Source organism: Oreochromis niloticus, linkage group LG13 (genome assembly GCF_001858045.2).
Source record: "Oreochromis niloticus isolate F11D_XX linkage group LG13, O_niloticus_UMD_NMBU, whole genome shotgun sequence".
NCBI lineage: Eukaryota > Metazoa > Chordata > Actinopteri > Cichliformes > Cichlidae > Oreochromis > Oreochromis niloticus.
In genome coordinates, this window is record NC_031978.2 from 19,986,615 (window position 1) to 20,000,471 (window position 13,857).

The following is a 13,857-nucleotide window of genomic DNA, read 5'->3' on the forward strand; positions in this document are numbered from 1 at the left end:
AACCTACAGACCTCCTTTCACCTTGTTTGAATCCTGGTTATGTCTGTGTGCTTGGCTTTAACTTTCTAACATGGCCTGCTATAAATATCAATGCATATTGCCATATATGCATCGATATCATACTGCCTGTGTCAAATATGTAACATATGAGTTTTAATAAATAGAAGAGAAGAGAAGAGAACTGAATATTTTATTCACAATAGAACTATAATTATAAAAAATCAAATCTTTCAACTAAAACATTTTACTGTTTCATGAAAAAAAGTTATTATTGAATTTGATGTCATCAGCACATCTAGAAACAGTTAGGATTTGGGCAACTAAAGCCTGGAAGTGGTGCTAAAAAGAAACAACGGGGAGGACCATGTTGCAAGGGACTAGGCTCAGTGCCAACAGGTCAAAACAGAGTTTTTCAGAAGTAAAGATGGCTAGAGGTTCACCAATCTGCAAAAAACTGAGGTTAAAAAATGTGGAACAGTTTCAGAATGACGTTCCTCAGTGTAGAATTGTGAAGACCTTGAATATTTCATTGTCTACAGTGCATAACATCATCAACAGAAAATCAAAATTGGATGCCTGTGATATTTGGGCCCTCAAGCAGCGCTGCATTACGAACCTGATGATCCTGCTATGGAAATCACTGCATGTGTTTTGTACAGAGTTCACTGTACCATCCACAAATGCAAGTTAAAGCTTAGTCATGCAAACAAGAAAACCTTATGTGAACATGATCCAGAAATGCTGCTGTCCGATCTGGGACAAAGCTCCCTTAAAATGGACTCTTTTAAAGTACAAAACTGTTCTGTGGTTGCACATCTGGAAAGCCACAGTAAGGTGTGCATATTTCAACGAGGTGACACTAAACTCTATACTTTCACCAACTGACAACATTTGACACATCACGAAATAACATAAAACAAAGAAGACCCAGGAATGTGGAGCAACTACAATCCTATATAAGAAAAGAATTGGAAAAGATTCCTCTCCCAAAAGTCCAACAATTGGACTCATTAGTGCCTAAACGTTTACAGACTCCTTTTAAAAGAAGAGGCCATGCTACACAGCAGTAAACATGGCCTTATCCCCACCCTTTTGAGATGTGTTATACTTTTTTCTATTGTGAATAAAATATTTGTTTATGAGATTTGCAAATCAATTCATGATGAAACTAGAGTTATAGAATAGAGTAGATGTGATTCAACGTGGTAGAGAAGGGCGCAGATGAGTACCATGTAATGCTGCTATTTACAAATGTATTTGGTGTTTATGTATGTGAAGGTGTACAATTCATCTCTCCACTAAACGATGTTAAATATGATACATAAATATGAATCTAGGTAAAGTTGGCGCCTCTGGCGGGGATGACTAGAATATTAAAATGGTAGTAGTTGGTAATATTATCGCACTTCGTCCCGGATTAGATAAGAGCGCAGAGGCGGACTTTGTTCTCTCGTGTATTTTGTAGCAAGCCCAAGCTCCGTCCACGCGGCGCACTCTGCGAACAAAAAAACCGCACCCGCTATATATGACGTCTGGACTAGCTGCGTTTACGTTTATTTGGGATGTTGTAGCAGTGAGCTACCAATCTGACAGAGTGAGCAACACAGGTGCAGGTAATTCGATGCTTATCTTAATTTAAACTATGAGTCTCAGATATGCCGTATTTCATCGGTTTTACCGGACGTTAGCCCCTCGTCGGCATCCATTTATTTTTTTAGAGAAGGTCGTGTAGCACCTTGTGGGAATGGGGGTTTTAGTTTCAGAAACACTTCCAGTAATGGCCTACGAAGCGGACATTAGTTAAGCGGTGTAAAAACGCCGAAACTGCAAACACTTGTTTGCAGTTTTTAAATCTAACATTACACAACATAATATTATCTTGCATATCTCACACAGTGAATGTTTGGGACCCATGAGTTATTTCTTTCAGAGTGGAGATATCACTGCCAATAATAGTCTTCACCAGAGTATGGTTGGAAGAACAACCCCCCAGCAGAAGACGAGTGAAATTCTCGGTGACATGTAGGGCTTTTTAACTTCGATCATGTCAATGTGTGTAAAAATTGCTTTGATTTACATATTATGATCATTGAACTTCATGCAGCCCGTGAACGCACCACCGTAGTGTACTGGCGCGTAACTTCTTCTTCGTTCCACTTTTGAAGTGCTGTTTAGAAGCTCGCAGCTCACTACTGCCGTCGCTGGTTAATAGGTATACTGCAACAACACTGATTTAAGCCGTTGAATAGTTGCTGTAGAGCAGCTCCCACATGAGAGGCAGCACCGAAGAGAAGTACTAAATGAGGTGGCGAAACGAGGAAGAAATTATGCCCCCATGTTGAATTTCTACACGGGTGACCCTCGTTAAAGCAAGTCGTATTTTCCTACTTTTAAAAGACTTGACAACGACAAGACGTTTTCTAAAAGGTCGCTAGGTACAATAGCTGCACTTCGGTTGATGTTACAGCATGCTAATATTTGTTTGTTCAACGCCTCGCATATTTGCTACGAGACCTAAGCTATCCGGCTGCTACTGTTTCCTTTGCCTAACTGTCTGTGTTGTTCATGCTTAGCTTAAACGTAACTGTTAAGCTAATTGCACCAAAAGAGGTAATTATAATTGTTGCTATATTGTCCGAAGAACTGTCGCTAAGTACGTACTCCAGCTTGAAAACGTGTGTTATCTTCCCGTTTCCTCTAGGAAGATGTCCTCTCCAGTTGACGCAGATGAAGATGAGGTGGAAAAAGAAGTCGAGTTTGTATCAGTAAGTCATATGCAATCTGGCTCTATTAAATAAGTATTAATTCAAAATGATAACACACGCTTTTTGGTTTTCAAACTAGTGGCATTGTTCACTGTCACATTAATGAAGCCTAATAAACAGACTGCTTTTTGTTTCTCTCCATTCACTGATGTCTCATACTGTCCAGATCCTTATGATTTGGACTTTAGATGTGTTTTATAAGCCTGAAATAGTCTTGGTTTTCTTTTTCTTTCTTTCTTTCTTTCTTTCTTTTTTTTTTTTTTTTTTAAATGCAGGAGGGCCCTCTCAGACCAGTATTGGAATGTATTGACCTGTTGAGTGACAGTGAGGATGAGGGATGTTCATCATTGCCCGTTACAGTGAGTTTTTTTGTTTGTTTTTTTAACAGATCATTTAGTAATTTAATCCTTTTAATTGATATGTTAATATCCTTTTTTCTTAAAAACGCACTGTTTCTTTCAATTGTAGCTTGAAGATAAAATCAGCCGTCATAAAGCACGTGTTACGTCCACCCTGGACAGACTGGCGCACCAAGTGGCTGTACAGAAAAAGGAACGAGCAGATAAATGCAGAGCATTCAAGGTAAGGTTGTTGACAAATAAACTGAGCCACTGTCATTTGTTGTTTGTTGGACTTTCATTAATCATTTAGCCTGTCAGAAAATTGATTTTGTTTTCACTGTTTCCATTCAGATCTCTACCTTTTGTTTTTTTTTTTTGTTTGTTTTTTGTTTGTTTTTTTTTCAGCACAGCAGGAAAGTAGAAGATGCATTGCCTTATGCTTTATGTGAACTGTTGTAAAACAAATTTTACTATGAATTTTAAATTGCTTTCACATACATGTGCTATTTAACATATTTACAAAGAACATGAAATTTAAACTTAACTTTAGATCCTCACCAAGATTTTACTGGGTTAGTGTATGGGTAGATTAAGCCCAACTTTATGAGCAGCAGTGCCCCCCTGTGGGCACAAAAGATGGGGAAGGTAGTCTATTCATAACATGCAACATTACCTGGAGAACCAACATTAAAGAGTCAGCTGGTTTTCACTGATGTGTTTTTTTTGTTTTTGTTTTGTGTTTTCCATGTGAGGCAAATATCTTGCGTATTACGTCTTTGTCCCTTTTTCAGGAGAAGCAGATCCTACAAAAAGCTCATGGACAACAGGAGCTGGCTGTTAGTGCTGTAAATGGCATTAATCAGGAAGCCAAACGTTGTGTAGACATGTGGTTAAAGATGCCAGGTAATTATTGATTGGGATTAGAAACCTGTTGTAGTTGTTTTACTCAAATAAGTAGAACGACTTTTAAAACATTTTCCTGTCACGTAGTTGCTGTTTGTTTTGGGGGGTTTTTTGTTTTGTTTTGTTTTTTACATTTCTATCAGTATGCTAATTACCTCTGCCAAGGAGGTCATGTTTTTGGTAGTGTTTGCATGTGTACATGCTATTCTGTCTATCTGTAAACACAATGGCTTGAAATGTTTTGAATGAATTCTAAACAAACTTTCTAGTGATGTAGAGTGGCTTGCATCCACCGGGGTCAAATCAATGATTTATTGGTGCAAGTTTTTGTTATAGTTGTCAGTGGATTGGCTTGTGGGACTTAACATACTGCAATATTGTGTTTATCTAGGTCTTAAACCTGGAGCGATCAGTGCTGGTTCCGAGGGAAGACAAAGAGCTTCTTTCCACAGAAGTATCTCAACTAGGCATACTTGTCCAGTAATTAACTGTGGTCGAGTTTATGATAATGCTTCCCTCCTTGATGGACACTTGAAAAGGTAATAATTTTTCATTCGTGAGTGTGTTGGTGCAGTGGCTTATCTGTTTTCCTCACGAAAAATGGTTGTCTCTTGCACATGTACTGAGTAAAAGCTCTTGTATGCAGGTTTGATCACTCCCCATGTGACCCGACTATCAATCTTAAAGGAAGTCCCTCAGAGTTCTTTGCCTGTGTTGCATGTGGAAAGAATTTTCAGGCCAAAGAATCCTGGAGGAACCATGTTAAGTCGAAGGTCTGTGCACTTTTCTGACTGTGCAATTAGAAGTTGCAGCCTGAATCCCTGCATGGTGTAATAATTCAGAACTGTTTTGGTTACTAGGTGTCCTCATCTAATCCTGATGGTCATAGCATCAACCAGATCTATCAGCGAATTGTGTGTTTTGCATGTCCTGCCTGCTACCACCTCTTCAACCTCAGAGACGAGTGTCTCCAGCACATGTCAGCCGAAAGCCACTTCAAACACTCACTCATCTTAAGAGGTAATTTTTTTTTCTTGTCTTTTCTTTTTTTCCTCTAATAAATAAAATCATCACTTAAAAACAGCATTTTATATTTACTCAGGTTACCTTTGTTTGGTTCTAGAAGATCTTAGATACTGGAAAGTAGCTAAATGAGCCAATTTGCATTTTATTTTACATTTGATTTTAAAAAAAACCCACAGAAAGTCCGCTGCCAGTCCCTGTCCCTCAACATGTCAAGAATCGTCTCATCGCGTTGTGCAAAGATGTAGCGTTCACTGTCCGCTGCTCTTTGTGTCATAACGTACTGATCTCTCATCAAGCAGCTCAAGCTCACTTTAAGTATGTTTACTGTTTTGTTTTCGTTTGTTTTGTTTTGTTTTTTTTTTTTTTACAATATTTGCATGTTGTGAAATCTCTTTATTTCACTTATTGTATTCAGATCCTTTATGAAACTCATTTTTATGGCCCTTGTCCCTCATTTTCCTCTTTTTAGTGTGTACTGCAGACAGGGCTGTGCTGTGGCCAAAGCTGACAAGACGATAGTGCAGGTCATGAAGCAGCTGCAAGTGCGAGGACAGTGTTCTGTCTGCTGTGAAATCTTCCTCAGCCAAGCTGAAGTTGAGAAACACAGGGAGTCGATGCAGCATGAAATTGAACTCAACAATACAATGGCAAAAGCACTTCTTCAGCACTGCAGGTTTAGTGAAATTCAACACTCGAAGAGAGCTAGAGACTCAAAAGACACAGAGGAGACCACTGGCCTTGCAACACCTCTCAAAAGAAACAAGAAGAGCGGTGACCATGACAGATTTCCAGCTAATCGGCAGTGCCTGGGCACAAGTGTGACTGTCACCAGTAGCGGGAGCGTAACAGCTTGGTGCTGCGAGTGTGGTCTTCAGTTCTCAGATGAGGCTGGAGCCAGTAAGCACCTTCTGGCTGTGAACCAAATTTTCCATCAGTGTGGCGTGTGTGGCAAACATATGGGGGAGTCTTCCATTGCACGTCTGCATATGAGTCGCTTTCACGGGGGCGCTCATCTCTCCAACTTCCTCTTCTACTGCCGCAAGTGCAAAGTGGAAATGCCTCGGTACGAAGACATCCTGTCACACGTGTCCGGAGCTCACAGCGGACACACGTATTTCAGTGAACAAGAAGTGCCTGAGCAGCTTCCCATAATCGTTGATGTCAAGCCATCCACTAGCAGTGACATCACATTTCACTCCTTGTCTGTGGCCAAAGTCCAGCTGAGCACAGAGGTGTCTTCATCAAAAGTAGAGCAGTCTTGGATGTGCAGGATGTGCGAGGATGTCTTTGACTCGGAGGTTGCCGTCCGCAAACACTGTAGCGATGTTAGTAGTCACAGCTTTCAGAGATTCGTCTGCGGACACTGTCCTCAGAAGTTCTTCAAAGAGTCCACCGTACGGAGACACTGTATGAATGAGCATGATGGGGTCATAAAAACTTCCTATTTCTGCGGCCTCTGTGACAGCATGGAGTTCGGATCTGAGGAGGAGTTTTTTGAGCACTACAAGAATCTTCACAGTAAGGACTACTACTGCATGGATGACGTTGAAGTTGTTCAACCAGATGCCGCCACTGCCGCTGAGAGTACCAGTCAGTTTACATGCCCGTGCATGGGTTCAGAAAAAAGTAAAGCAGACATGAAAGCCACTTACACACAATGCATGAGGAATCTGGCTGCGGAAGAAAAATGCCAGTACATCTGTGTGCCTTGCGATGTATCTGTTCCATCCTATGCACAGATCAAGACTCATGTCCACACAAAACACACAGCCTTGAACCTGGACAGGAGCTTTGACATCAGATGCAAAGACTGCCAAGAGAGTTTTATGGATGTACCGAGTTTCCATAAACACTACCACTCGCAACATTGTACACTGGATCCCTGCATGAGTTCCAGGACCTGCAGGAAAGGCTCGAAAGCAGAACCCACCACTCCAAGAATACCTAATGCTGTGGAGAATAAACCAGAGAGCAACGGTAAATCGGTTAAACTGATTCACATTTAATGTCTTGTGTTTGAATGTTAATTTGTATTCATGTTTGCAGAGATTGACGACGAAACGCTGACAGTTTTCAACACTGATCACACCAATGACAAGAGTGAAGTGCAGGAAGGTAGGCAGTAAACTATACATATATCACTGATATACAGATGAGGCCAGAATTATTAGTCCCCCAATGAATTTTTTTTTTAAAGTGTTGTTAAACAGAGGAAGGAATTTTAATCACAGCTTTTTCAAAAATCCTAGATTTTTATTGGTTACATTATTTTTATTTTGCACACAGGAACCAAATTATTTATACAAACTACCATAGACAAGTGATGAGTCCTCTTGATGCTAATAGGTGGTGTATCCTTTTTGCTGGATAACAGCCTGCAATAGTTGTTTGTAGTTTTCAACTAGTCTCACACACATCGCCTGAGCAATCCCAGTCCATTCCTCTTTGCTGAGTCTCTCAAATGCTTTCAGATTTGATGGTCTCCTGGCATAGACTTTGGTCTTCTGTTTAACCCACATCAAGTCAGCTCTTTGAGCAGTCCAGCCAGTAATGTTGACTTTGGTCTTCTGGAGGTAGTTCTCCACCAGGAGTGACTTATTGTTTATGTCGTCATGTTGGAAGACAAAGTAACTGCTCAGACCCAGTTTTCCTGGTTTTCTTTAAAAATCTTCTCATATCTTTTTTTCCTTCAGGATTTCTTTCACTTTGACAAAGGTGTTTTTCAAGTGATAACTCAAACTCTTTTTGAGGTTCTTATGCTTTCTTTAAATTGGAAGATAAACCCACAGTTTTAATGATTTTACAAGCTTTGAGCATTACAAAAATAAAGCACATCGTTGGACAGTGGTGGTTTTTGCTATAGCTAAATAAAAAGGCCAGTTTTCTCAGGGAGCTAATATTATTGACCCTGGTAATTTTTGTTTTTTTTCTTAAACAATTCTGTTATTGTGTGCAAATACAAATAATTTATGCTTCCTAAAGAAAACTAGTGTGTTTAGTAATCCTATGTTGAAAATCCTTAGCTCTATTGAAAAAGCACTGGGACAAATTTGAAATGGACAAAATGTTAATTTTCATAGGGGACTAATAATTTTGTTGTCACCTGTAACTAGAAAGAAAAGGCTAGATACTAAATAAATGCTACTTCGTTTTTTTTATCTCTTTTCGTCATGAGACCCTAACGGCTGTCTGTTTAAAGAGAACTCTTCCTTTAGCTCAACTGCTAATAATTATTTGCATATTTAATCCTATGAATGTCCTGCTTGGATAAACGACTCTGTATTCTGTTACAGTTGAATCGGATGACGAAATGAAACGCGCGCTGTCTTTGAGTGCAGAAGAAGCGCAAGAGTCAGCAGGTATGTGTATGCAGGGCTGAGGATATAGTCTCTTTCTCTTTTGAACAGTTTGTAAGTCAGTACAATACAACATATTGTCTGTTTTGCTGAATTTATTGTATTGAGATAAACATCCAGTACGTTATGCAATCGGTGATTGTTAACATTGCCCTGCACATTAAGGAATGAAAATGTCGACGGATAACATGCAGGCCTAAAAAAATATTTGAACAGTTGGTTTAGTGAGGTTTATTCCCAGCCTTTTGGGAGAGTTTTTTTTTGTTCTTTTATTAGATAGGAACAGACAGGAAATATGGGATGCAGTGTGATGTGCACTCACAGTCTGGCTGGCCAGGAATCAAACCGTGACTCACTGCTTGGAGGAATTTGAACACATTTAACAAATGTCGAGACAAAGAATGTGTTTGATCAAATTGATGAAAAAGAAACTTGTCTGTAGTTTTGTGTACTAAAATGATGTCAGGCTTACATTTGAGAAAGCATGAACCTGCTGCTTAAATCAGAAAGTAATGTGATGAATTACATCTGTGTAAACAGGCTCTTCAGAAATTCATAAATTACCTTCCTACTGGGGACAAACAGTAAAAGACGGTGACGTGAGCTCAAGCATAGGATGACACAACGTTCATCCGACCATCTCAATCTTCAATGCTCCATGGTTATGAAATATTTTCAGAAAGATGAAGAGAGAAGTCAGTCCTCGGAACAAAAGGCACTCAGAAAGACCATCAGATTACAAGAAAATGCTTAGAAACACCACAGAGGAGTGCTTTGAGCAGGATTACAGACACAGCTCAGTTCAAAGACTATTCGAAGTGTGGGTAGAGGGGAGTGGAAACTATCCAGCTCACAGACTGGGACAGCTAGGCTTAAATTTGCAAATAACACGCACAGAAAGTCTGCAGCTATTGAAGGTGTTATTTTCAGACAAGTCCAAATTTAGCGTTCATGCTGAAACTCCAATCAGTGTCCAGATTTTAGATTTCATCAAAACATGAAATCTAAAACAAAGCAGCTGCCTACTGAAAGAATATTTTTCCCAGGAGAAGATGTTAGAATGATGTCGGCACGGAGTGAGAGTCGATCTTTGTGGCACCTGTGAGACGTCATGAAGAGGGGGGCGGGGAGTGTGGATGACCTAAAGGCTCTGCTGGCTCAAAGACGAAGGAAACATTTTGGGGATCACTATAAATAGATTTGGAGATATGAAAGAATAGAAATGTTAAAGTTATGACATTATGGTCAACATAAAATGTTCTGTGTTGTTGAAATGATGCAGTTTGTAGTGTTTTCCATATGGCCATGCTGGTATGAATGAAGGTTTTCTCGTGTAATTTGTTTTCACAGAGTTGGAAGAAGCTCTCAAAAGAAGCCTCCTGGAGTTCTGAGAAAGTCGGTAGTGCTTTTGTAACATGCTGTTCATCGAACGTTATACTAGAATGTTTTGTACAAGGTAACGTGTTCAGAATATAATAAAGAATTAAATGTTTGTCCTGTTTGGGTTTTTTTTTACTTTTTCTGAGTTTGTCATTATTTGCAGTAAGTGGACACCAAACTGAACCGTGCAGATTTGCAATTTTGTAAGCTTGACACTTGTGAGGAGCCAGAGTGTTTCGACACGTGTGCTATAGATGGCATCCACCACACTGCAAGATGCCTGAGCTGAACATGTGACCACAGTGCTGTGTCTCCAGTTGCGCTCTGTTTTCCAGTGTATTGTATGTCACAGACTCTCTTCGCATGGTGTCATGTGAATCCTGATCTTTCTACGCAAGAATGCTAGATTATTTTTCTTAAGGAAAAAGCTTTTGTGATACCAGAAGTCTGCAATATAAATTCACATAATTTTTGTGCTCCAGAAATGTGTTAATTTGGCGCACACACTTAAGAGTACACTCGAGTAAAACTTGTATACCCAGCAATTAATGTTCCCAAGAGCCCACATGAATAATGTGGGCTCTTGGATAAAATTAACTGCTCATCCCTGCATACACTGATCTGGGTAGCCAATTCCTTTTTATGAATTAACACTGAAAATATGCATTTAGAATCATCGTGTTGTAATCAACTGCAATATATCCATGAAACTTTTCATCCCCTTGGCTGTTACAAGCCAAATATCTGATTTTGGGCAAGTCAGCTAAAGAGCAAAAGCTTTGAGATATTAGTATATTTGATGACACATACAGGTTAGCACTCCTGTTGTAGAATTGCATCTCAGGCTAACTGCAGTGCCAGAGGTGAAGCTGCCTTTGTTGGTGAGGAAAAACTCCTCATTTAATGTAAGGAATTTATGCTATAGTATACATTTTTTATATTTTATAGTACTTGAGTCATTGATAGAAATCACTGTCAGAGTTAAAAGGTTGGTGGTGGATTCAGCAAAGTCTATTAACTAATTTTGTTGGACAAAAAATAGTGACTGTTATCCTATTTTAAATCCTAGCTAGTATTTCTGTGGACCGGACGGCCGTTTCCGTGGTCCTTCAGGGGGTCCTCGGACCCTAGTTTTGAGAGCACAGTTCTGGGCTCCTCGGGAAGCTTCTATGAGGAGAGAGTGAAGGAAGTTGCAGCCCATGTTTGGAAATGTTCTCCCAGGGGCGCTGCAGCAGCAGCCGGTGGAGCTACAGTCAGCTGGACAGCTCGGAGTTGACCGCACACGGGATTTGTTTTTACTCCGGAACGGATCAGCCTTGTGACGGGTATTCATCATCATGGCTCAGGCAAAAATACAGGCGAAGATGAACGAGGCTACCTGTAGCAAGTTCAGCAGGACGCTATCCATGGCAGATCGCTCGGGGCGGCTGCTGGAAAGTTTGGACCAGCTCGAAATGAGGTAGTTAAGTAACGGGCCTTAGCATGTGCTTTATGCTGAGCCACCTATTCAAGCATTGTCGTTTGTGGGATATATATGACTACTCACATCTTCTATAATAAGTTATTATAGCGCTTAAAATGTGCCATAAAAGTAGCTTTAATTTCTTAGCGGTTTTCCGAGAACAGTTAATGATCACATTTTACGCATATGTTTTATAGGTGGATTGCTTTTAGTTCGTAGCTCACAGCCTCATAATCATTACTCTCGCAGTTTAAGGATGCTTTTCAATGGATGGTTATTGTCATGCTTTGTTGTCTCCAACAGGGTGGAGGCTTTACGCGAAGCGGCATCGGCCATGGAGCAGGAAAGGGAGTGCATCCTGGAAATGATTCAATCTCTACAGAACAGTCAAGAAATGCGTAACATCTGTGCTGGTGAGGCGGTTTGCTGACTATCACAACTTGAACGCAAAAGTCACGCGCTGGTTGATGTCACTATAAAGATATAGCCTCCTAGTATCATTTTGTTGTTTTGAATTCCTGTATTTCTGCTCTGATGCCACTGCAACATTGTGATCCAATGAGGACACGCTTTGAAAGTGAACTTTTCTGTTGGGTGGAGGTGGGTTCGTGAATGTCTGAGGATTTAAAGAGTTCCACCCAGGTAGTTGTTTGCAGCTCCTGGATGTCATTTATACATCAACCTCCATTTTAATGAAGGCACTAAACTAGGCTGAACATGCTCATTGAAAACCACCTGCAGTCTGTATCTGATTACCCATATTTCATTTTTTTTTTTTTTCAAAGAAAGCGTCCACTTGCAAAGAAATCATTACAGTGTACAGTATTAGGCAAAAGTCTTGAGCCACTCCTTATTTCTTTCTACATTGACAGTAAAGTGGAAATAAGTGCAGTGATGTAGTAAAACATGCAAAAATAAATGGAAATACAAAATTTATGTGGCAAAACAGAATTTGGGCGACTGCCTTTTGTTCTGTTCTCTGCCAAGACGATCCCACCCTGCTCAGTAATGTTGTGCTTTGGGCTCTGGGGAGTCCAGTCCATTACAGATAGTGTTCCACTATGTGTTTCCTCTGTCTAGCTTTTAATCCATTAGCAATGTGTTTGGGATCATTGTCATGCTGAAAAATGAAGCCAATCAGATGCTTTCCAGATGGTACTGCATGGTGGATCAAAATCTGACGGTAGTTTTCTGTGTTCATAATTCATCAATTTTGACAAGATCCCTAACACCGCTGATACTTACTGCTGTATCTCTTTCGCAACCTCCTCCATACATACTGATGACAGTTTGAGGCAGAAAATTCAAATTCAGCAGACTTGATTTTCTGATACTATTTATCTGCTGTAGATTGTTTTTACACCAGCTGCTTTGTCTCTCAGAGAATTTTTTAGAAAGGTTTTGCAACAAGATGGCCTTGCAGATCTGAAGTGTAGATGTGCAAGCCCACCCTGTTGTTTTACACTGCATAAAATAACTGTGTCCCTGGCTTGTGGTAGATTGAGCACAGTCATGAACATGGAAACTTCAGATAATAAAGACAAGGGCAAGGATTTGAATTTAGATAAATCTAGCCAACATGCTACCCCTTACAAAACCTAGTTACCTGTGGTAATCTTTTCACTTAAAGAGAAAGTATTTATTTATTTTTTTTCCCCATATGTTGTGTCTCTTAGGAGAGAGAGAGGAGTTAACTTTAACTGCAAACCGTTTAATGGGCCGGACGCTGTCTGTGGAAATCTCTGTTGGGACAATCAGAAACCCGCAGCAGGAGGAGGCGCTACAAAAAGCCACATCCATCATAGATGAAATAGTGAAAAAGTTGCTGGACGACATGGAGGGGAGCAGGCAGAAGCTGCTGGCCCTGCACGCCGCATGTGTGACTGAAGCACCGGCCGTTCCCATCAACCAGAAGTTTCAGGCCATTGTGATCGGTTGCGCTCTGGAGGACCAGAAGAACATAAAGCGGAGGCTGGAGACTCTATTGAGAAATGTTGAAAATGCTGAAAAGAACATCAAGATTATGGATCATCAAAAACTGGAGAACACCAAAGCAAACGGTAGTCAATAAGACTCATCACCAAAGCATTAAATGTGCCTTGAATGTTCTCTTTCAGAAGGCTGCTACTTGTAGCAAGAAAAGTGAACAACAAATATCCAGTTTTACCAAATCATTGTCATTTTTACATTGATCTACTTAATATTGGTTACTTAATGTTTATACAATGTACGTGTGTGTTCACATATGCACCTAGTGCAGTAAAAGATGCTGAACAGCAATGAATTAAGTCTCTTTTTGTTTCATTGCCTCACTTTTAAAATTAGGTAGTTGATTTTGTAAGTGCACGCACTACCTCTTTATGTGAAATCAACACAAGATATATGGATTTTAGTTTGTATTTGCACATATGAGTTTTATTTCAGATCACGTGTCAAAAAACTAAATAAACCTGTTGTCTTATGAGTGTCGGGCAGAGACTTCTTTAAATATACAGTACTCCTCAGCAGTCAAGCTCCCAGATGGTTTTCCTTGGACCTTCTTAAAGTTTTGATGACTTCGTGCTGAGATCGGCATTTCTTCATTGCTTTTTTGTATTGGTGTCTTTTTAACCATTAATAAGATG

General features: G+C 40.0%; 2 protein-coding genes across 9 annotated transcripts; both read left to right on the top strand.

Moving 5' to 3' along the window:
- Nucleotides 1–1,411: 1,411 nt before the first annotated feature.
- Nucleotides 1,412–9,883, top strand: znf451 (zinc finger protein 451). Of its 8 annotated transcripts, none has more exons than XM_005474066.4 (14): nucleotides 1,412–1,613; nucleotides 1,931–2,022; nucleotides 2,702–2,765; nucleotides 3,041–3,124; nucleotides 3,234–3,347; nucleotides 3,898–4,009; nucleotides 4,401–4,548; nucleotides 4,656–4,782; nucleotides 4,870–5,029; nucleotides 5,212–5,350; nucleotides 5,505–7,012; nucleotides 7,082–7,150; nucleotides 8,329–8,394; nucleotides 8,932–9,073. In XM_005474066.4, exons 2-14 carry the CDS (start codon nucleotides 1,970–1,972, stop codon nucleotides 9,009–9,011), a joined length of 2,724 nt encoding a protein of 907 aa, XP_005474123.1. In that variant the 5' UTR covers nucleotides 1,412–1,613; nucleotides 1,931–1,969; the 3' UTR covers nucleotides 9,012–9,073. The 8 variants fall into 8 exon arrangements, with proteins under 8 accessions (XP_005474123.1, XP_005474125.1, XP_013124574.1 ...); XM_005474067.4 differs by lacking the exons at nucleotides 1,412–1,613; nucleotides 1,931–2,022 and adding exons at nucleotides 2,207–2,435; nucleotides 2,574–2,610; XM_013269121.3 differs by lacking the exons at nucleotides 1,412–1,613; nucleotides 1,931–2,022 and adding exons at nucleotides 2,207–2,427; nucleotides 2,574–2,610.
- Nucleotides 9,884–10,742: 859 nt separating this feature from the next.
- On the top strand, nucleotides 10,743–13,697 carry bag2 (BCL2 associated athanogene 2). The gene is made up of 3 exons (XM_003441130.5): nucleotides 10,743–11,230; nucleotides 11,537–11,646; nucleotides 12,910–13,697. The coding sequence occupies exons 1-3, from the start codon at nucleotides 11,109–11,111 to the stop codon at nucleotides 13,302–13,304; spliced, it is 627 nt and encodes a 208-aa protein (XP_003441178.1). The 5' UTR covers nucleotides 10,743–11,108; the 3' UTR covers nucleotides 13,305–13,697.
- The last annotated feature ends 160 nt before the right edge of the window (nucleotides 13,698–13,857 follow it).